This window comes from Mchenga conophoros, linkage group LG14 (genome assembly GCF_057382185.1).
Source record: "Mchenga conophoros isolate Kocher_MC1m ecotype Shallow Benthic linkage group LG14, M_conophoros_male_GT1.1, whole genome shotgun sequence".
NCBI classification, from domain to species: Eukaryota; Metazoa; Chordata; class Actinopteri; order Cichliformes; family Cichlidae; genus Mchenga; species Mchenga conophoros.
This window is the reverse complement of record NC_140539.1, coordinates 34,356,081-34,376,700: the sequence shown is the minus strand read 5'-3', so window position 1 is coordinate 34,376,700 and position 20,620 is coordinate 34,356,081. Positions and strand designations below refer to the sequence as shown.

The window sequence follows — 20,620 nt, the reverse complement described above, 5'->3', positions numbered from 1 at the left end:
ACAAAGATCCCCAACAATGAAGCTTACTCAACAAAACTGGGGTCTCCTTATACGTCACTGATTGTTTATGTGGGGAATTCCTCACTAGGAAACCTGTGGTGGAAGAAAAACTGAGGCCGTCAGCTCTGGAGATGGGGTGACACCTGGTGGATACAGGATTCTTGGCAATCTTATGCTGAAATTGTTCACTGGAGTTCCCAGCTGTAGATGGCAGACTGGAGGCATGCAGCTGTGCACATTGAAGGACATGTTCAGACACGGGAGAAAAAGTGAATCCCTAGTGTGTAGGAAGCCCTACTTGAATTTTAACATTGTTTACAATTTTGGCTTGCAATGTTTATTAAGACAATAACCAAGACAAAACAAATAATTTCCTGCCTTCTGTTTAGGAGTTATGCTCTTGCTGTGTCTCTTACTGGGGGCATGCTATGTATTGCATCTATGCTAAACATCCATATCAAACCAAACACTCACATGATTTTAGCCTCCTTTAGAAGTTCAAACATCTTGCCAGGACGTGGAATATTTAGTTCAGTTCACATTTGTTTGTTTTTTCGCAGTTAAATTACTAACTGGGACTTTCGTTGTGATGTTTGCATCTTCCCCCTGTTTACACAGGTTTTCTCCAAGTACTCTGGCAAATACAGCAACCAGCAGCTGTGAACGTGTCAGTTAATGCATGTCAATATAAAACTGTTAACTTGGATTTGTCTCTTAATATTTCTGCTTTTTGTAGCTATCCTACATTGAGACACAAACAAGTTTAATAATTTCAAGTTCATTTATTTATTTTTATGCAAAAAGGTGAGCAAACAAAATTGAAAACAGCTGTATAAGGTTAGTTTAGCACAAATTACTTTTAATTTTTCCTGCCTATACACGGGACATTAAACTGAGTATGTTAGTGATTCAATCATTAACATGTCAAAAATATTGATGTAGAAATATACAACTTTTTGTAAGAGAAAATCCAACCTTTTGTATTTCTGTATTCTGTATTAAGGAAAAACATTTAGTATGAAAGGTAAAGTTACACTAGCACATATAAGATATAGCATATAAGAAGATAGCACAACCACTTAGAGCTCAAGAACTCATTACAGCTTCTTATCAAATGTCAGAAAAACGGAAATGTAATAACGGTGCATTCCATGGAAAATTTGAAATATTTTCCCAACTATACAGAAAAAAAACTAGCATTTTTCTGCAGTGCTTAGAAACTAAAATGATTTTTGATGTCTTTGATCTGCTTCATCATGTCACCAATTTGCTGTCCTTGTTCTTTGAGGACATCCTGAACAACCTTCTTCTGGGGAGCGTTGAGGGAAACTGTTGCCCTAGTTCCGGGCATATCCTTGCCCACTTGTGTCTTCTGGTACTCCATCTTCATGTTCACCTGTCTGATGCAGTTTTCCAGGTGTTTCAGTTGATCATTGATGGTCTGCAGCTCCTTCTTCATTTCCTTTTCACTGTTTGACAGTATGGGTAGCTGGCTTTGCAGGCTACACAACACTTTCTTAACCCTGTTCATAATGGTTTCTTGGCGATACTTTGCATCTTCGTATTTATCAGCCAACCTTTCTGCTGCTTCTCTCAAACTCTTCCTCTCCTCCCTGCACAGAGACAAATCCTCCAGCTGCTTGTTCTTCTGGCCTGTCAGGAGTTTCACCCTCCTCTGCATCTCTTCACGAGCCATGTCCTGCTTGAGAATGTACTCCTCGCGGAACACCTGTGTGGCTCTGCTGAGGAGCTCCAGACACTCTGGAGGTGGTGGTGATGTGTCCTTGTCTCCAGCTTTAAGTACAAGAGGATTGGTGGAGCTCCGTGCCAGGATGTTGCGAATGTGCTGCTCAAAGGAGTCTTCGGCCAGCCCACGCAGAGGGGAGCTGGCAGAGCCCAGACCTGGGTGGGAGCAAAGCAGGGGAGGGGAAGGAGGGCGAATGGAGCTCAGAAGGGGTAACAGAATGCACTCGTAAGTGCTGGTGATGCAGATCATGGTGGCGCCCAAGGCAAGGTCAGACACAATCAAAAAACCACGAATTGGAGCCGACTGACTGGTCAGGAGCGGTCTGGTGCAAAGAATGTGCTCTACAATGCAGCGCTTCTCAGCAGCCAGCTCCTGGAGACTGTCCTTATCCTCCTCATCTGATTTAAGGAACCTCTGCAGCTTGTTGACCCAGATTAGCCCCACGCTGTGCACTCCTGCTTCATGGGTGCAATGATACCGGTGCTGACAGAGAGGGTCTCTGTGCAGTTTGATTGGACAGGTGAAATCAAACTCTTGCGGCTCCTCGTCCTCTCCCGTTGCCACTTTAAGTATGAGCTCTAGCTCAACACACTCAAACACATAAAGAGCTGGCACTGTCTCTGTGCCTCGGATCCACTTTTCCACTGCCCCCGTGTCATCCTCTTCTTCAGACTCCAGCACGACACAGTGATACAGTGTGCCAGTTTCTGTGGCGATGACCAAGATACTCGGAACACATGGCAGGCACAGAATGGCACAAGCATCATAGCCATAGTTATCCTCTGCTGCTGGATACATGGGGAGAGGTCCAACGGGTTTACTCAGACTTATACCGTTTACCTGGCTCGTGTAGTTCACATAGGTCTCCCCATTTTCGTAAAGAATATAGAGAGGGTAGACCAGCTGGTCTTTGGAGACCTGTCCTGCCAGCTGCCGAGGAGGGGATGAAATCGGCCCAAAGTCAAACGCCACTGCTATCTCTCCCAGAGAAGCTGCGTACGAATGCACCGGAGGGTCGAGGCTGCTCTCGTCTTCTGACTGCGACACTGGCAGGATTTTGGCCGGTGTCTGCGGAGACTTCAAGCTGTAAAATCTGATCGTGTTGTCTGAAGTGAGCAGCACCATATGTGGCTCGTCAGTCTCGCTAGGGTACCAAGCAGCCTGTCGCAGACTGACCGACGGTGAGCTGGTGAAGAAGCGCTCCGCCACCGGGATGGTCTTGCAGTTGATTTTGCTGCGTCCGCCTTCAAACTCGGACCTCTTGCCCCACCGCAGAGGAAGCTCCAGGACCGAGACGCCTCGTTGACCGACCAGCGCGACATGGTGCTGTGTCGGGCTCACCAGCACCTGGCACACTTCAAAGAGCGGCGGGTTGATGCACAGCAAGGTCTGATACTTCCCGCTACCGGAGCTCTCCTCTGAGTTTAAGTGCCGCAGGTTGGTTGTGTAAAACACGCGGTCTGAATCGTCCCACACGAACAAATCCGCTCCCAAACAAAACGTGAGGTTCTTAGCGATCCCTCTTTCACTCGAGGTGCACTCCAAATCCAACTTCTCGCGTATTATTTTGAATATCGTGTGATTCGGTAAGTCATTGAGCCACCGTTCTGAATTGAGTGCCGCCATCTTGATCAACTGTCTGATTTCTGAAGGAAGCAGTAACGTGTTTTGGTTTTTTTCACGACAGTCATTTAACGTGTTACGGTGGCCGGTGTCGTATATTTTGCAGAATCACCATGGCGCTGAAAGAGACCGCTGGGCTGTATGAGACACTTAAAGCGGAGTGGAACAAGAAAAATCCAAACCTAAACAAATGTGGAGACCTTCTGAGCAAGCTTAAGGTAAAGTCGCACATTTGCTTGTCCAGGGTTGATTGTAGGAAGGAAGTCTTTCTATTTGTAAACGTTAGCACTGTTAGCAAACAGATTGCTAACTTACGCTAGCCCAGCTAACGCTGTACGTTAACGTCAGTAACTGGATAAACACCGATAATTAAATTAATTTTGGTTGAATAGTGTAGAGTTTTCACTTGCTAACTACAAACCAATGTTTGGAGAGGGATCGAACAATATCATCATTTTAGGATAATGATGAAACAAATGATTAACTTAGTCAATGAAAGCTAACGTCACTGTACCTTTCGTTAGCTCAGTTTTCTGTTTGGCAAGTTTAAGCCGAGTTGAAAGAGGTATCACTAAAAAGAAGAACCTTTTTTTCTTTGCTTTTTTTTTTAAAGTGACTCGTGATAAGGACATCAGCAAAGATGTTTTTCGTATTCAAAAATTGTTCGTATATACAACCAGTTTTGCAAGGCAAAGTCAGTCAAATCTGTTATATTTCTATTAAGAAGCAACCATTATGAAAGTTATATTAGCCTATATATAAAATACACCTATTCAATTCAATCAATTCCACGTTTGGTACAGCCACTTGGAGATAAAGAGCTCATTGCAGCTTCTTGTTAAATGACAAAAAATACAAATGTAATAACCAAGTGCATTCCAAGGGGAATCTGAAACGTCCCCCCTAACTATACACAACTAGCATTCTCTTCAATGCTTAAAAACAAAAAGGGTTCTTGATATCTTTGGTTTGGTTCATCATGTCACCAGTTTGCTGTCCTTGTTTACTAAGGACATCCTATTGGACAACTGCCTTCTGGTGGGTATAAATGATAATGTTGGGGAAATTTCACATTCACAAAACAAGGTGGACCATCTCCAAGTCAAGCTTTATTCATTTTTTAAATTAGGAACTATTACTATTACAACACGGCACTATAGTTAAGATCTTGAAAAGGGAAAAAAACTGTTACAATAAAATATAACTTTGATAAATTAGATTGTTAATGCTTGTTACAGCTTTTTCCTCTGTATCTTGTGTTCTTCCTTGTTTCTTCCTTTTTTCTTGTGATATAACCCTGGCATTGAGATGCTCTGTATATGTAATTGTTATTTTTTTAAAACAGAGTTTGACTGAGAAACGAAGGAAAACAGTTTCAACAGGAGTCTGACATCAAAATAAATGTTTTATAAGGTTGTCTAGGTTGTTAGAACTCAATGAAAACCAACTTTGGGGTTTGTTCTGTTACAAATGATGTGTTGTAATTTAGATTTACATTGTTACATTTATCTTTTCTTTTTAAACAGATTTCATTGTTGGATCTGAACTTTTTACCTACCAGTGGATCCTCTCTCACCAAGCAGCAGCTCATTTTAGCTCGTGAGTACCTGCAAATCAAGCTGCCACAAGTTAACACAACAGCTTTTTAAGTTACTTGCAAAATAATTTCTAAGTACAATTTATGTTTGTATTTTAGGTGATGTACTTGAAATAGGAGCCTTATGGAGCATCCTCAAGAAGGACATCCCATCCTTTGAGCGATACATGGCCCAGCTAAAATGTTACTACTTTGATTACAAGTAAATGCCACTTTCTCTTAGAGAATTTGTTGCCCAAGATTGAGGTCTTTTTGTAACTGAAGTAATTATTTACATCTTTTTCTTTTTTAGGGAAGAGCTGCCTGAAGCTGCTTACATGCATCAGTTACTTGGACTGAACCTGCTCTTCCTGCTTTCGCAGAATCGCGTGTCTGAGTTTCACACAGAACTCGAAAGATTGAGTGCTAGAGATATTCAGACCAACGTGTACATCAGACACCCAGTGTCTCTAGAGCAGGTGCTATAGCTTACTTATGGACAATGCCTGATTTTGATTTGGATGATTTTTATTGTGTAATATCAGGTGTTAAAGAAAAAAAAAATTTGTGTGTCCAATTGGAAATTTGTACCCGTAAATTGCTCAAAATTAGTGATATATATATGCATGCATGCTAGCATTAGTGTTAACTTGAAATTATAGAAGCTACATTTGTAAAATAGTTTTGATCCTACAATAGATGTTGCATCAGAGGGTTATGTTTGACTGCTATTTGCAGTAATTCCTTTATATGCTTCACTAAGATTTAATAGATTGCTTTTGGCCTGAGGTAGATTGATGTGTGCTCTGATATTTTATACCCATTATGTATTTAAAGGTATATATATTAATTTACACAAACTAAATATTTATTTGGACAAATGCTTGGCTTATTGGAGTTTTACTTATACACAATAATTTAAGTCCTGTTATAGTAACTTTGATGTAAATGCAATCTTAATATTTTATTCTCTCTCTGCTAATTTCAGTACTTGATGGAGGGAAGCTACAACAAAGTATTCCTAGCCAAAGGCAACATCCCTGCTGAGAGCTACACCTTTTTTATAGATATTCTTCTGGACACAATTCGGTAAGGACCATAATGATTTCTATGCCTTTTACACATTCTGCATTCGTTGTGAATTTTAAAATATTTATCAGTAGCCTACAACCACATAACAACAGTTAGGTGTGCAAAAGCTATTTTAATCCATTTTACATAGTTGCAGTGAATAGTGTAAAGACAACTCAACACAACAAACACAATGATTTATTTTACTCTCATAGTTGTACCAATACTTTAACCTGAGCAAATGTGAAATAGATGGCAGTTTAAACACCTTTTTAAACAATATCTTTCCTGTCTTTGTCTAATTTTTAATGTTTTCTTGATTTGTACTGTGAACTCTGGGGGGAAAAACAACTTCATTTCACTGTGTTGTGCCATAATAATGTAGAAATGTATAAAACGTCATTAAAAATACAACTCTGTCCTTTGAAGATGACTTTAACTAAAGCTGACCTTTTCAATTGCAGCGACGAGATTGCAGGTTGCATAGAGAAGGCGTATGAGCAGATCCAGTTCAGTGAAGCTACCCGTGTGCTTTTCTTCAGTTCCCCCAAAAAGATGACAGATTATGCCAAGAAGGTAAGTCTGTTTTCATTTGGGAATCAAGCCTGTAGTCAAATCCAGATATTATGAGGAGGAGACATTAGATTCCTGCTGTGATAACATGATTTAAAGAAATTAAGTTCCTGCTTAACTCTGTTGCTTCTGCTTATGCAAATGCTTATTAAGATTTATTAGGTAAACACTGGCTGTCAGGTGGCCTTGGTGCCTGAAATATTTATGTAAAGTCTAAGTTGGTTCTTAATCAACGTGTTATGTTGTAGATGTCATTATGATTGGATATAGGAAGGGGAGTTGTCAGAAACTGGCTTGTTAATATACAGGAAAATGTCCCTCCAGATGTTAGATAAAATTTGTGCATAGGCAGAACCTGAAAAATAAGTAATATTCATAACATCAGATGGAAAAGATACATTTTACTGTTTGTTTTCAGATGTTCCTTAACAAGTTGTCTATAATTAAAATAAAAATCCTTCCTAGATTATTGCATGTAATAAGTCAAATAACTACATAAGCAATCTGTAACTGTTGATTTTCATTTTATTTTTTATTTGTTTAAATGAATACATTTTCCCCCATTTCAGAGAGGATGGAATTTGAGTGCAGATGGCTATTACTCTTTCACCAATCAGCAACAGCGGACAGAAGAGGTGAACATCCCTTCTACTGAGCTGGCACAACAGGTCATCGAATACGCACGACAGCTGGAAATGATTGTGTAATCCGCCCCCAGGAACACACTCAACCATGTACAGATGCACTCAGACAAACACGCCACTGGTCCAGTATACATCCAGTCAGCTCAAACACAGTTTCACTAAGGGATATGACTTCCTTTATTGCCAGAGTGGTTTATTTGTTTCCTATGCCTCACAAATCAACTGGCATCCATTATTCCTGTTTTCCCAAATCTACCTGGAAGTCTGACAGATTGGTTTTTATTTTAATACAAAACCCCCCACTGAAAATATCACCTTTGGTCTAATTAGCAGTTGCTATATAAATATCTATATTGCAGACATGTGAGAGTCTGAGTGTTTAAAGCCGGTTCTTTTATTCAAAATACCATCTGTCCAACGTTAAACTTTAGTTTTCTTTAGTCATTCCCAGATATTTCTTTTAAACACTGGGTCTCTTCTTTTTCAACTGTAAGAAAATTTAAAGTCATCACCCTAATTTTGGTATTCAGTGTCAAACAACTGTCAATAAACTCACCATTTTTTTCCCTGAACTTCAAATTCTTTTTGTATCAAAGTTTTCTCTCCTGGGTAGAACAAAAATAAATGTATTGCCCTTGCCTTGTATCTAAAATTGCCACTGAAGTTTGTGTTTGACTCTTCCTCACTAGACATTTTGTAAACACATTGATCTACAATAAATGATTCATAAAACAAACTTTTTGCATGTTAGTGTTGTGTTCTTTATACATTTCTAACTTTCCCCAGAATTAAGCCACTGATAGCAGCTCAATAGTAATGCCTTCTTTCATTGGTCAGTGTCTTTTCTAGTCTCTTTCAATGTTGAGTAAGCTGGATGCAGCTGGTGCATTTGGAAGTGGAATCAAAAATAGAATTACTGATTATTAACCAATGGTACAAAGGAAAATATAAGGAAGAGTAAAATGCTTGAACTTTCATCTTAAGGGTAAGATTGGGTCCTAGTTACGATCACATAGTTATTCAGATTTTATTAATGATAGCCAGATTCCTTATGTTGAACGTATACTATACCATACCATACCACATGTCTCCTGTGCACTTCTTTGGGTGCTAAGCATGTTTTGGTTATTCTGACATGCCAGAGGTGGTGTTGGATATCTGACTTCAGAGCACCCAGCAACTGGTGATGATGCAATTGAAATAAATATCCATTCAGTTATTCATTATCCCTTTCTGCAATTATGAAAAAAGATTTAAAACAGACTATTTTTCTTTTATTTGTGGTATGTTGTTTTAGTTTCATTGTACAACTCCTTTAATCCACGATTGTTGGGTTTTTTTGGTTGCTTGTTTTTAAGAGATGTGAATTGCACTTGGAGCTGATGCAGCTTGTGGGATTTGTGTTACTGGGTCACAGTCTTGTGAATCTTTTCATTGCTTCAGAGGGGCAAACTAAATGGTAAATGGCCTGTATTTGTATAGCGCTTTACACAACCAGTCATCCACCCATACATTCACACACTGGTGATGGCAAGCTACATTGTAGCCACAGCCACTCTGGGGCGCACTGACAGAGGCGAGGCTGCCGGACACTGGCACCACCGGGCCCTCTGACCACCACCAGTAGGCAACGGGTGAAATGTCTTGCCCAAGGACACAACGACCGAGACTGTCCAAGCCGGGACTCAAACCGGCAACCTTCTGATAACAAGGCAAACTCCCAACTCTTGAGCCACAATCGCTCAGGAATTGAGTCCATCAATCTGTGTATTGTTTCACTGCCATTGCTGGGTTTCATTTGATTTATACTTATTTTCCTGATTGTATTAATTTGTAGGCCATTTAAGCAAATTAAGGTGTTATGTGGCCAGGTAGAGGTTTGTAAGAGCATTGTGAATAAGATATGTAAGTTTTGAATCATTAGTAATATTTTGTGTATTCAAATAACCTTAAAATGACAGATTAACCAAAAAACAAAACAAAAATAAACTGGTTTCACGGTGGAAGTTTAGTTTTTTGAGTACTTGGATGTGTAATGACGCTGCCATGTTTTGTCATTGCCTTACACTTACCGGCCACTTTTTAAGTTACACCGGTTTGAATGATTCGACATTTGTATTAACAATCAATCTGTTCAATCCTTTAGGCATGGTTAAGATGACTTGCTGAAGTTCAAAATGAGCATCAGTATGGGGAGGAAAGGTGATTTAACTCACCTTTAATTAACTTGAGTGGTTAGGTATGGTTCTTGCTGTTGGTGAGTGTCTTAGAAACTGCTGATCTACTGGGAAATTCTCACATCCATCTCCTGGTCACAGGAAAATGGCAAGACTCCTTCAAACTGTGAAGAAAGGAAACATTTTTTTAAGGAAGGAAACAGTAACTAAAATAACCAGTTGCAACCAAGGTATGCGAAACAGCAAATGGGCTACAGCAGTAGAAGACCACACAGGGTACCACTTTGGTCAGCTAAGAACGAAACGGTTCTAATTCCACAAGTCGCCAATAGGATAATCCAAGAGTCAAAAAATATTTTGTGGTCTGATGAGTCTCAATTTCTGCTGCAACATTTGGGGTCAGAATTTAGCATAAAGGACATGAAGTGTGGATTCATCCTGCATTGAATCAGTAGCTTAGACTGCTTCTAGTGGTTTAATAGCGTGGGTGATATCTTCTTGGCCCCTTTAGTACCAACTGAACATCTTTCAAACACTATAGTCGGTCTTAATATTGTTGCTGTCCACCTCTTTGTTACTAAAGTGTGCCCATCTTAGCTGCTTTCACGAGCTTAAAATATATCACATTGGTTTGCTGACCATATCAATGTCAGGTTCACTGTGTTGAAATGAACTCCACAGTCACCTGACCTCAATCCAACAGAGAATCTTTGAGAAGTGGTGGAAAAGGGAGATCTACATGATGCATATTGCATCTGATAAAACTGCAATGCTATTCCATGAATGAATTAAAGTGAAATTGTGGTGTGCCTCCAAACACATAGAGATCATGACATGGTGCTGGACGTAGTTTGGAAAAATGCAGTATGTGATATAGCATATAGTTAGGGCTGGATCAGGTGACCCTGAATCCTCCCTTAGTTATGCTGCAATAGACGTAGGCTGCCAGGGGATTCCCATGATGCATTGAGTTTTTCCTTTCCAGTCACCTTTCTCACTCACTATGTGTTAATAGACCTCTCTGCATTGAATTGTACCTGCTATTAATCTCTGTCTCTCTTCCACAGCATGTATTTATCCTGTTTTCCTTCTCTCAGCCCAACCGGTTGCAGCAGATGGCCCCGCCCCTCCCTGAGCCTGGTTCTGCCGGAAGTTTCTTCCTGTTAAAATGGAGTTTTTCCTCCCCACTGTCGCCATAGTGCTCGCTCATAGGAGGTCATATGATTGTTGGTTTTTTCTCTGTATCTATTATTGTAGGATCTACTTTACAATATAAAGCGCCTTGAGGTGACTGTTGTTGTGATTTGGCGCTGTATAAATTAAATTGAATTGAATTGATCCACCCCCCCCCCCCCAAAATTATAATATCTTAAATACCTGTCTCTGCACTGTTAATACCTGACATTTTGGCGAATAACGAGCTCATATTGTTGTTGTTGTTAGTAGTAGGTTATTGTTACTAAAATTAGTAAATTATGTCAAGGTTTAACATTAAATATGTTTTGGGTTAGCCTTCATGAAATATTTTTTCTAAACTAACTTAAAAGTGATGAAGACACATAAAACATAGATTCGTTTGTGATTGCGTCTGAGCCGTTTATTAAGGGACTGTCCGTGGTGCTGAAAACTAACCTTGGGTATTTAAACACAACATCTTCTACAGAACTACAAGAGCGAGACAGACCACTATCACCAAGAGAGTTGGCTTAAAGGGATTAGTTTGGTTACTCTAATAGTGTAAGTCCTTTATCTTGTAAAGTGCCGTGAGATTATGTTTTTTGCATTTAAAAGAATTGTACATGTTAAAGTTGTGAGAACCTGTGTGTTTAAATCAGGTTATTTTTCTGATGTAACATAACTGAGCTTCAGGGATGAATGAAAAAGTAATCTCTTTCTCAACTTAAGAAAAAATTTCTTTTCACGCTTGATTTCCAAGAATCTCCATTGTCTGGTATGTTGTTGTTAATTCACACTTACTTTTTTTCTTTTAAATTAAAATGCTAAATGGATTAGAGGGACTGAACGGACAGTAGAAAGTTAATTTATAATAAGTGAATTTGATGGACATGGAATAGGCTCACGCTATAATTTTCATTAAAGAGACATTAAAAACACGTGGCAGCAATGCCTATCATTGCCGCTTTACATTACAGTTCTCATTGTGGTATTTCTGCTTTAACTCAAAGCAGTCCAAGGACATTGTGAAGAATTGCAGGAATTTTAACGGAAAGAGACAAAACATAGCTGGGCTACTTTTCTCAAACGTCGTGAGAAAGCAGTCTTTATGAATAGCTACAGTGCAGCATAATTTTTACAAGTGCATTTGGTGTATTTATGGCCTTAGAGTTGAAAACTAAAATGATTAGTGGCCAGAGTGTCATCTATTCACATGGGGTAAATTGTACATTAAAAAATATGGATATTATGTAACTTATAGGAACATCCATAGTGATATATATTTTTTTCCAAGTTCAAACAGTAGGCTGGTATATTTATGGCAGAAGAAAGTAATAAATTACCACAAAATAAAAGGTTGTCACAGTGCCATTGATACACAGTGTTATGTGCCAGTAGCAAACTTTTTTTCCCTGTAGTAAACAGTGACATATATATATATATATATATATATATATATATATATATATATATGTATATATATATATATACACTGGCTTATACTAAAATAGTAAATATGCATTCTAATTTTATTTTACCTGCATTTATTTCTCTTAGAAAACACTAGCGGTAAATATACGGCCTATATGAATAGCCGCAGTGAGGTAGTATACAGTATATTCGTTGTTTAAAAAGTAACAAAAATGGTCATAAAGTAAAAAGTCACCAGAGTGTATTGAAACACAGCGTTTAACCCCAAATGCCTTCACATTGGGGATGTACCATTTCATTACGCTAAGGTGAATTGCTGTCCATGGTGCTGAAACCTTTGTGGATTCGCCCAAACTATGGACCTTGTAGTGGACTAAATAGTATTTTTGCCCTGCTTTTGGTTGCATATAAACTGTATATATAAACAGTTAAAATGTAATTAATACAGACGCATATTACTGTGCCGGGCTTATACTTTAAAGGAACTATGCAGTCGGATTTTATTTTACCTGCATTTCATAGAATTTCATAGAATTTAGTTTTCTCCACAGTTATCACGGATCAACCAGAGGTCATTGATGGTTTTACCGAGCTTTTCATTCACCACCCACGTCACTGCATGTATCAGCAACTCGGTATCATTATCAGCCATTTAAAATCACATGGTGAAAAACCCTATAGGCTAGCTAAAGCCGCGATGCTGTCAATGATTAGTGTGGATGTGCTGGCACAGGGCAGGTAGAGTGAGAAAAGGAATAAGAGAGGGAGTGATTTGGAGCGAGAGAGAGAGAGAGAGAGAGAATGAGGGAGGGAGGGAGAGAGAGAAAGAGAGAGAGGGAGGATGCTGCCAGCGGAAAATGGCTGCTGCAACCTCAAGCCTATCCTGATACACCGAAACGACATCAAGGTGGAGAGAGAGAGCGAGAGCAAGAGAGAGAAAGATTAGGAAAATGAGAGCAGATGGAGAGAGAATGTGAGCGAGCCTGAGTGTTTCCTGAAAGGAGGATAAAAAGAGAGAGAGAGGGAGAGAGAGAGAGAGAGAGAGAGGAGACCCTGGGGTGGGCTGCTGCAAGCGGCGGGCAACACCGAGCCATGGAGGGCGAGTAAGTCCTTACATTTTCATTTTTAACATTGCACATATATATTCAATCGTCCGCCAAAAAAAAAAAAAAAAAAAAAAAAAAAAAAACGGATAGGAAAGAACGCCACCACCCTCAGTGTTACACCAGTATCATGCACTGTTATCACATTCGGTGCTCTACAGTTTAGCAGGCTGCCGAGAATAAAAACACCATTACGTAGTTTTGAATCAACAGCATACACCCCATTTCCGATATATCCACGCCAAATTGTGATAAATGTCAAGCCACCTACATGTGGACCTGTGCTTTTTGGATGACTGGCACACGGCATGCACGCACAAAATTAACGAAATAACAACAATTATTGTACTGAGCAAACATCGGGTGCTATGCAGCAATTCAAAAACGAAATGCGTGGTTAGTGATTGGTAAAAACAAGCACGAAATCAGTCAGTGTGTAAAATGTATGGAGGGGGGAGGCGAAATATGGCGAGTTTGGGGCCAGCATCGCGTCATTCAAGACATGGCTACAGTAAAACGAGGGAGGGATGGAGGCGTTGTGATTTTTATCAACGTGTCTCGGGGTTTCATTATGATTTTTTAAAGCCAAACTTTATGAATGAAATGTGATTTTTCTCTCTCCCTCGCTCTCCCTCATTCTCACCCCTCCTCTCCTTCTTCCCTTTTCTAATCGGGCCCCCTCCCCCCATCTCTCGTTTCCTCTCCATCCTCTCACCCACTCGTTCGTTTTTTCCTTCTTCTTCTTCTTCTTCTTCTTCTTCTTCTTCATTCTTCCCTTTTCACACGCGATTGCATTGTATTTGGGCCTAAAACGTTTTTTGCGGCGAAATGTATAACGCGCAGTGCAGTGTCAAATCCAGTCTCGCTCCATCCCATTCATAAAAAAATATAACATAATATCGGGGTGTGTTAATGAGTGCGTGCAGCAGGGGCGGAATGGAGACAGGGAGCGTCTTAAGAAAAATAATTGCAACAATTAAAATTCAGTGTGCTTTGAAAAATGACAAAAAGATGCAGCTGTGCATGCATTACAAACACATGTCGAACTGCAGTGCTGAATTATTCAGCCGATTTGGCGAGAGCAGCTTCTTCTTCTTCTTCTTTTTGTAAGAATGCCGGGCCTCTGATGGCGATGGGTGCGTTCATTGATACGTCTATCTTGGAAACACTCATTCTTCCTCCCTCCTCCCATTTGGCCATTTCTCTCCTCCTCAACCTTGGCGTTCTTTCTATCAATTTGCTCCATAGCCCCTTAATTTTGAGCCCATATAGCTCACACTATAGCTTAACATTCTAGCTTTCAAACATTAGCAGCAGAAATGCTTAGGAAATGCTAACACCAAGCCAGACTGATACTTAAAATTAGATTTACCGGTCACATGAGTAATTGCCTTAGCTATGAGTTACTGTATGATATACCTTTGAGTGGTCATGTTGCATAGCCACGACTCATAGTCCAACTAAGCTGTCAGTTTTGTGGTTTTTGTGTGAATTTCTTTATGGAAACATGTGTGCTGAAATCCTCACACTGTACTGAATTTTTGTGTTCTGAAAGTTGATCTGGCTTTACCTGTTTTCACTTGAATGACTGTGCATATCAGTTGCTGCAGGTATTTGTGCACATGTGTGTGCCAGTGTGTGTTTATTATTATAGTGCATACCAATAAGTTTATTCTGTTCATCTGGACTTAGAGCTTTTTAGTCTCAGGGTGAAGAGAAAAAGTCACTTGGATGAGTGACAAAGTCTTTCTCCCACTGAAAAGGCTACAGCCAGATGAAGAGAATAGACATTTTGGGATTTCCTAACCTGGATGATTGAGCATGCATCAAGACATTAGGATACACTGGTTAATCAGCCATGGCCTCGGCTCACTCTTGGTTTCCCTGACAGTGTGCGTGTTCGTGCGGTGGTGATGACACGTGATGACTCCAGTGGCGGTTGGGTGCCCCTTGGAGGTGGTGGCCTCAGTCATGTGGTCATATGTAAGGGGCGGAGTCATGATGGCAGGGGACGGAGGGAGTACATCATACGTGGAGAACGGCTGCGAGATCGAGCAGTGAGTGTGTGCGTGTGTTATGCCTGTCTTTGGTGACACGTTGCTTGTCAACACCATCCAAAGACTGTAGATATATGCTGTCTTAAAACTTAAGGAAGGACTAGATCTTAATTGGTTAACTAACTTCTTAAATTGTCTGGAATGATGTTTCTGTCTAGCCGGTGCTGGAGTGTGCAGTGCAAAAAGGGTTAGTGTACAACAAGGTGAACCCCATCTTCCATCACTGGCGAGTAGAGGATCGAAAGTTTGGCCTTACATTCCAGAGCCCTGCCGATGCCATCTCCTTTGAGAAAGGGCTTCAGACTGTCATAGACAAGCTCGACAGAGGTAGACATGAGCTGCGTATAAAATATGATTCATAGAAAATATGCAGGAAAACCTAAGTCATCTCTTTTTACGTTTACAAGGCTCTGACTCGCCCTCATCCTCCACGCCAGAAGAGGCCGACACTGAGGATGACGGACAAGCTGTGAGTAACCGAACAGGTCATTGTTTGACCACATATTGAATAAAATGGGTTTGTGTATTCTGTCACCTGACCCAAATGCAGTCATTGTTGATTTTTGATTTGCGGGGTGGCATGCAACCTCTATCAGTCTCATACAGGAAGTGAGTCGTCATCCAACAGCAGAAAGGAGATGCTTCCCAAACCCATCACCATAGTGACAAGCGAGTCATCGTCTACTTGCTTCGTGCGGTCGGAAGAGTTTAGTTTTGGATCCAGCCATGCTGTAACCACGCAAACACCTGCTCAGGTAGCACACCACCTCCTGCTCTAGCTGTAGTTTACTGACTAGACCATACCACTGCACTGAGAATAATGTGCACATCTTGATATGTGCATTTGTAACTGATTTTTCAGTTATTTGCACTTATTTGCAGTTATTTCTCGTCAATAAACACTTTAAAAGCTGAGTAATGATTTCTGCAGACAACCTAGAAAGAGGTTTGTGAGCTGTTTTAGATCCCCCCCCCCCCCCCCCCCCCCAAAAAAAACCCCATCAACTGTTTTGGTTGATTTTTCCCCCCTCTGTCCCCACTGTTAAGTCCATGCAAGTTTATTTGTTCTACATTGAGAATGCATAAAGTGAGATTTTAACAGGTGTGGCCTTTTCTATTTCTTGTGTATGGATGTGGGATATCTGAGAAATGAAAACCTTCTATAACCACTGCCATAGTACACAATGTTCCTGACTCACTCTGTAATCCTACACCCTCTCCACAGATCCACACCAGGTCGGGCCAGCACCAACTCTCACAAATGACGGCTGTGTTGAATCCCCCGGCGCCCCCGCCCCCACCTCCTGCTCCACCTACTCCTCCTGTAGGTCCCCCAGCCTCATCTCCCCTGTCCCCCCTCTCACCCACTATTTCATTGCTGGAGGAGGGAGACCTGCACAGTGTGGACCCTTGCAAAGACCTGTGGGGTTCTCGAGGTTATGAGGATTACAGACGGGCAGGGGCCACAAGGACTATGGTTGGGGGGCTGACTGGCGGTGTGGTTGTTGGTGGTGGAGGAAGCCTGCAGGACAAGTCAGAGCTGTGCGTGGTTCGCTTTGAGAAGGAGCTGGCAGGAGTGGGTTCGGCGGGCTGTGATGTGACTGTGAGCCTGGACAGTAAAGCCTCCCAGCGTTTATCCTCATCGTCACCCATCTGTATGTCCATGCCCAATGCTGTATCCGGCGTGTCCTCAGGTGCCGGTTCACCCCAGGAGACGGGTAAAGGCTCGCCGTCGCCCTGCTGCATCCACACATCGCTGGCCACTCCCCGGTCGCGGACTCGTAAGAGAGGAGGAGGGGCCAGTAGTAGTGGTGACCCAGGAGCAATCTCTCCCGATGATGACAGCCCGTGCCCTCAGGCTTCATCGTCATGCTCGTCTCGCTGTGTGTACTGCCGCTCTGTTTTCAGTGCTTCAGAGAATGGGCGGGGCCGATGCAGAGATGCCCCAGACCCGGCCCTGCACTGCCTGCGCCAGTGGACCTGTGTGTGGTGCGCAGAGAGTCTGCTCTACCACTGCATGTCGGACTCTGAGGGAGAGTTCTGGGAGCCTTGTTCATGTGATGACTCAATGGGGGGCCACCCGCATCCCCTCTGCTGTGCCCGCTGGTTGGCCCTCCTGGCCCTGTCTCTCTTTGTGCCCTGCATGTGCTGCTACCTGCCTTTGCGCGCCTGCCTGCGATGTGGGGAGAGGTGTGGCTGCTGTGGGGGAAAGCACAAGGCAGTCCGATGAAGCCAGGCTTTTGGGAGGGAGGGGTTTCCTGGACCGAGGGGGTTTGGGTATTGAGAGAAGAGAGCATCCGTTAGGACGCAGAAGGTTGGCCCTAAATAGGAACAGTGCTCTCAGTAGACCCAGACCTCTGGCCCGCCAAAGCCCAACAGCCTTCCGCTGCATTCGGCTCTTTCTCTTTTCAACCTGGGGCCTTCCTCACTGGTCCATGCCTGCTGTAGGTGCATTGCACTCAGACCAGGCTCTGTGGGAGTTATAGTGGATTTATTGAGGAGTGGCTGATCTAGAGTTAGCTGTCAGTGACTTTATCACAGAAAGAAGGTGGCAGAGGCAACAGTGAAGTGTACACTGTTTCAAATGTCCGTTTTTTTTTTAATTTAGAAAGGAAAAAAAACTCAAAAAACAAAAGATGTTTATATATATGATTGTTATAATTTTAATTGGTATATTTTATTAAATGTAAAACATATTGACAGAATCCCCAAATGGCACACACATTCACGTACTCACAAACATGAGATCTTGGGGAAGTTATTTGTTCCATGTTGGCCTGTTTATCAGTCAGATGAACAGATGTCACCCTTTACCTCTAATTTTACCTCAGATGTTACTAAAAACAAGGAAAGAAAAAAAGGAGAGATGTTTGGTGTGAATGAGCACATGGTGCATGCAGTCTTCAAGAGAGTACAAGCATCTGAGACCACTAGTGTTGTCCTTTGATTATACCGCATTATACCACAATGGGAGAAAGGTTATCAAATGCAAAGAGACAATTATTGTTAAGGGAAGTTGCAATGATGACCACCAAGACTTAAAAGTCATAACATGATTCATAATGATCCTTTGTAACCAAACACATGGTTACTTTTTTGTTTCCAAAAAGAAAAAAGGAGAATATGTGTCTAGCATTCAGCACCCTCACATTTGCACATACATGTATTTTTCCCATATTCCCAAGTATTTTCAATATATATCATAGAAATCCTCATATCCCACCACTGTACTTGTTGAATCAGTCAAGGTGCTTACAACTGAGGCCTCTGAGCGAGTCTATTCTACCTAATGTACACAGTGACTGCACTGTCCCCAAAGAAAAACAAAACAGGACCCCATGGTAACCAATCTGTTGATGTGTCTCGGCCTCTGTGTGAGACACCACCAAAAATTTAAGTGCAATGAACAATGTTTCAAAATTTATTTTTGTACTGGTTAGTCATGTTAGTATACACTAAGCAGTAATGGAAAAGTGTTGAAACTGAATACTGTAGTGTGTTGCTGTGCTCGACATCAAGCATAACAGAAAAACAGGAACACAAAGTTGTCTTTGAGCAGCAGCACGTAGCTCGCAGGTGCGACATTCGAACGCGTCTGCTGCAGACTGTTGACGCTGTGATTAGAAAAAGACACATTAACTTGAAAACACTGAACGAAACAGGCGATGCGGTTTTTATATTGCTTTAAGTGGAAGGTCAAAAAAGCTGCTATTTTTACGCTATTCTATTCAAACGTTCCCACTGCCTGTTGTCAACTGGAGTGGTTGCGTGATTTAGAAACAAAGCTCCAAGTTTCTGTTCCACCCAGGGTGCGGAAGATTTTGTAAATTTAAAGCTGGCATTAAAGATGAATTTGCCCTGAGACATTTTTAAAAATGTTGCTGGTGATGTACCTTGCATTTCTATGTTTTATTTTGCTGATTGGCAGGATACATTTCTACTTCCAGTTAATAACCAGTTAAAGGTGCATTAATAGTTCATTTAGACCAAGAAATGGACAAAAAAAATCCTTTCATTTTTGTAGGAATTCCTTAGAATACAGGTACAGGGATATTTGTTTACAGTATGTCTTTTTGTTTCACCTTACAAATTGCCACATTGCATAAAAGCACACCAGTTCCACTATAGAAAGGTGCGTCACTTCCAAAATTAAATACAACAAGAAAATTTGGGCTTTTTCTGTTAAGTGAAAAAACTTAAATAAGGCCATAATGGTTATATAATATGTATTAAATGCAATAAGCTTTAAGTCATTAAAAAAAATCATCACAAAGTAAAAAAAGTTGATTGTTGTTGATTTTGCAGCTTTAAAAAAAACAAAAGTCAACAAATTTAAATAACACATGGAATGTACTGAGAATCCCAGAAAGGTAATACAAGTGTAAGTGATGGATATACCTTTTTTTGTATAAGGAAACCAGTGCTGACCGAGTTTCGTTGTCTCAAATGCAGCATCACCTGGGTGGACTTTAAATTATGGCAGAATGAACCTTTCAGAAGCTTCACCATGTTATTTACATTTTAAGTTTAGCCAAGAATTTTTATCCAAAGTGACTTAAAGTGAGTGAAGAGACAGTAGGGTTCAGAGTCAGGACATGCAACTGCTGATGAACACAAGCCTCGATCTCTTGGTTATGGGACATTGTCTTTACTACTAGGCCAGCCTGCCAACATTGTTGGTCCTCTTAATTTTTTAATTTTTTTAAAGACGCCCTGTCACAATGGCAGGAAATCCAAACCCAGTCACAAGACTGCCATCCCCTGATTCAAAACCTTTGTCTTTCTCTCTCACACACACACACTCACACACACTCTCTCCACAAATCTGATAGATCCTCACACACAGACACACGTGTTCACTCGATGGTGCAGAACTAGTAAAGCCATTGCACACAGTTTGCTGCTTCTGGTTCAGAAATGGTGTTAGAGTACAGTACTGACAGTCATGCGATCACAATTGCAGGCCCCATTCTTACATCTTAATAAATGTGCCTTTTGATTTGAGTAATCAATAACTTATGATTTCTAAGTAACTCTGTATTAAGTACTATTTCCTTTTTTGATTATTAATTTCTGCCAATGTGCATATTTTCAAATGTACGTATTTATTAGTTTCAAAGTAATTAATGAGATATTACCTGTTTATTTATTTATTGAGATATTTATTCTGATTCTTTATTTTTTTGAGACAGGTTTTTATCTTCTGTGCTGTCTTACTTCTGACTTTGTGCCAATGTGCTGCTTTGAGGTGTTACATATCGTGGGTTTGTATCATTATTAAACCCTCACTCTATATTTTAAAAGCGTTTTCTTCTTTCTCATGTGTGCATGTATAAAACTCACTGTGCCGTTTCCCAAACACTGGTTCAAATTGCTTTATAACTGTTCCATAGAGCTGTGGAAGGAATCTCTTTTTTTTTTTTTTTTAAAGAAAAAAGCCTA

At 40.9% G+C, this 20,620-nt stretch overlaps 3 protein-coding genes across 3 annotated transcripts; 2 read left to right on the top strand and 1 right to left on the bottom strand.

Moving 5' to 3' along the window:
- Positions 1-762: 762 nt before the first annotated feature.
- On the bottom strand, positions 763-3,474 carry nup88 (nucleoporin 88). The gene has a single exon (XM_085244097.1). The coding sequence runs from the start codon at positions 3,371-3,373 to the stop codon at positions 1,214-1,216; it is 2,160 nt and encodes a 719-aa protein (XP_085100223.1). The 5' UTR covers positions 3,374-3,474; the 3' UTR covers positions 763-1,213.
- Positions 3,475-3,482: 8 nt separating this feature from the next.
- On the top strand, positions 3,483-7,970 carry psmd8 (proteasome 26S subunit, non-ATPase 8). Its single transcript, XM_085244106.1, has 7 exons — positions 3,483-3,588; positions 4,897-4,969; positions 5,067-5,169; positions 5,260-5,425; positions 5,935-6,035; positions 6,482-6,593; positions 7,160-7,970. Exons 1-7 carry the CDS (start codon positions 3,484-3,486, stop codon positions 7,295-7,297), a joined length of 798 nt encoding a protein of 265 aa, XP_085100232.1. The 5' UTR covers position 3,483; the 3' UTR covers positions 7,298-7,970.
- Positions 7,971-12,729: 4,759 nt separating this feature from the next.
- spred3 (sprouty related EVH1 domain containing 3) lies at positions 12,730-20,481 on the top strand. Its single transcript, XM_085244100.1, has 6 exons — positions 12,730-13,121; positions 15,013-15,178; positions 15,337-15,505; positions 15,586-15,647; positions 15,775-15,933; positions 16,404-20,481. Exons 1-6 carry the CDS (start codon positions 13,111-13,113, stop codon positions 17,406-17,408), a joined length of 1,572 nt encoding a protein of 523 aa, XP_085100226.1. The 5' UTR covers positions 12,730-13,110; the 3' UTR covers positions 17,409-20,481.
- Positions 20,482-20,620: the final 139 nt, after the last annotated feature.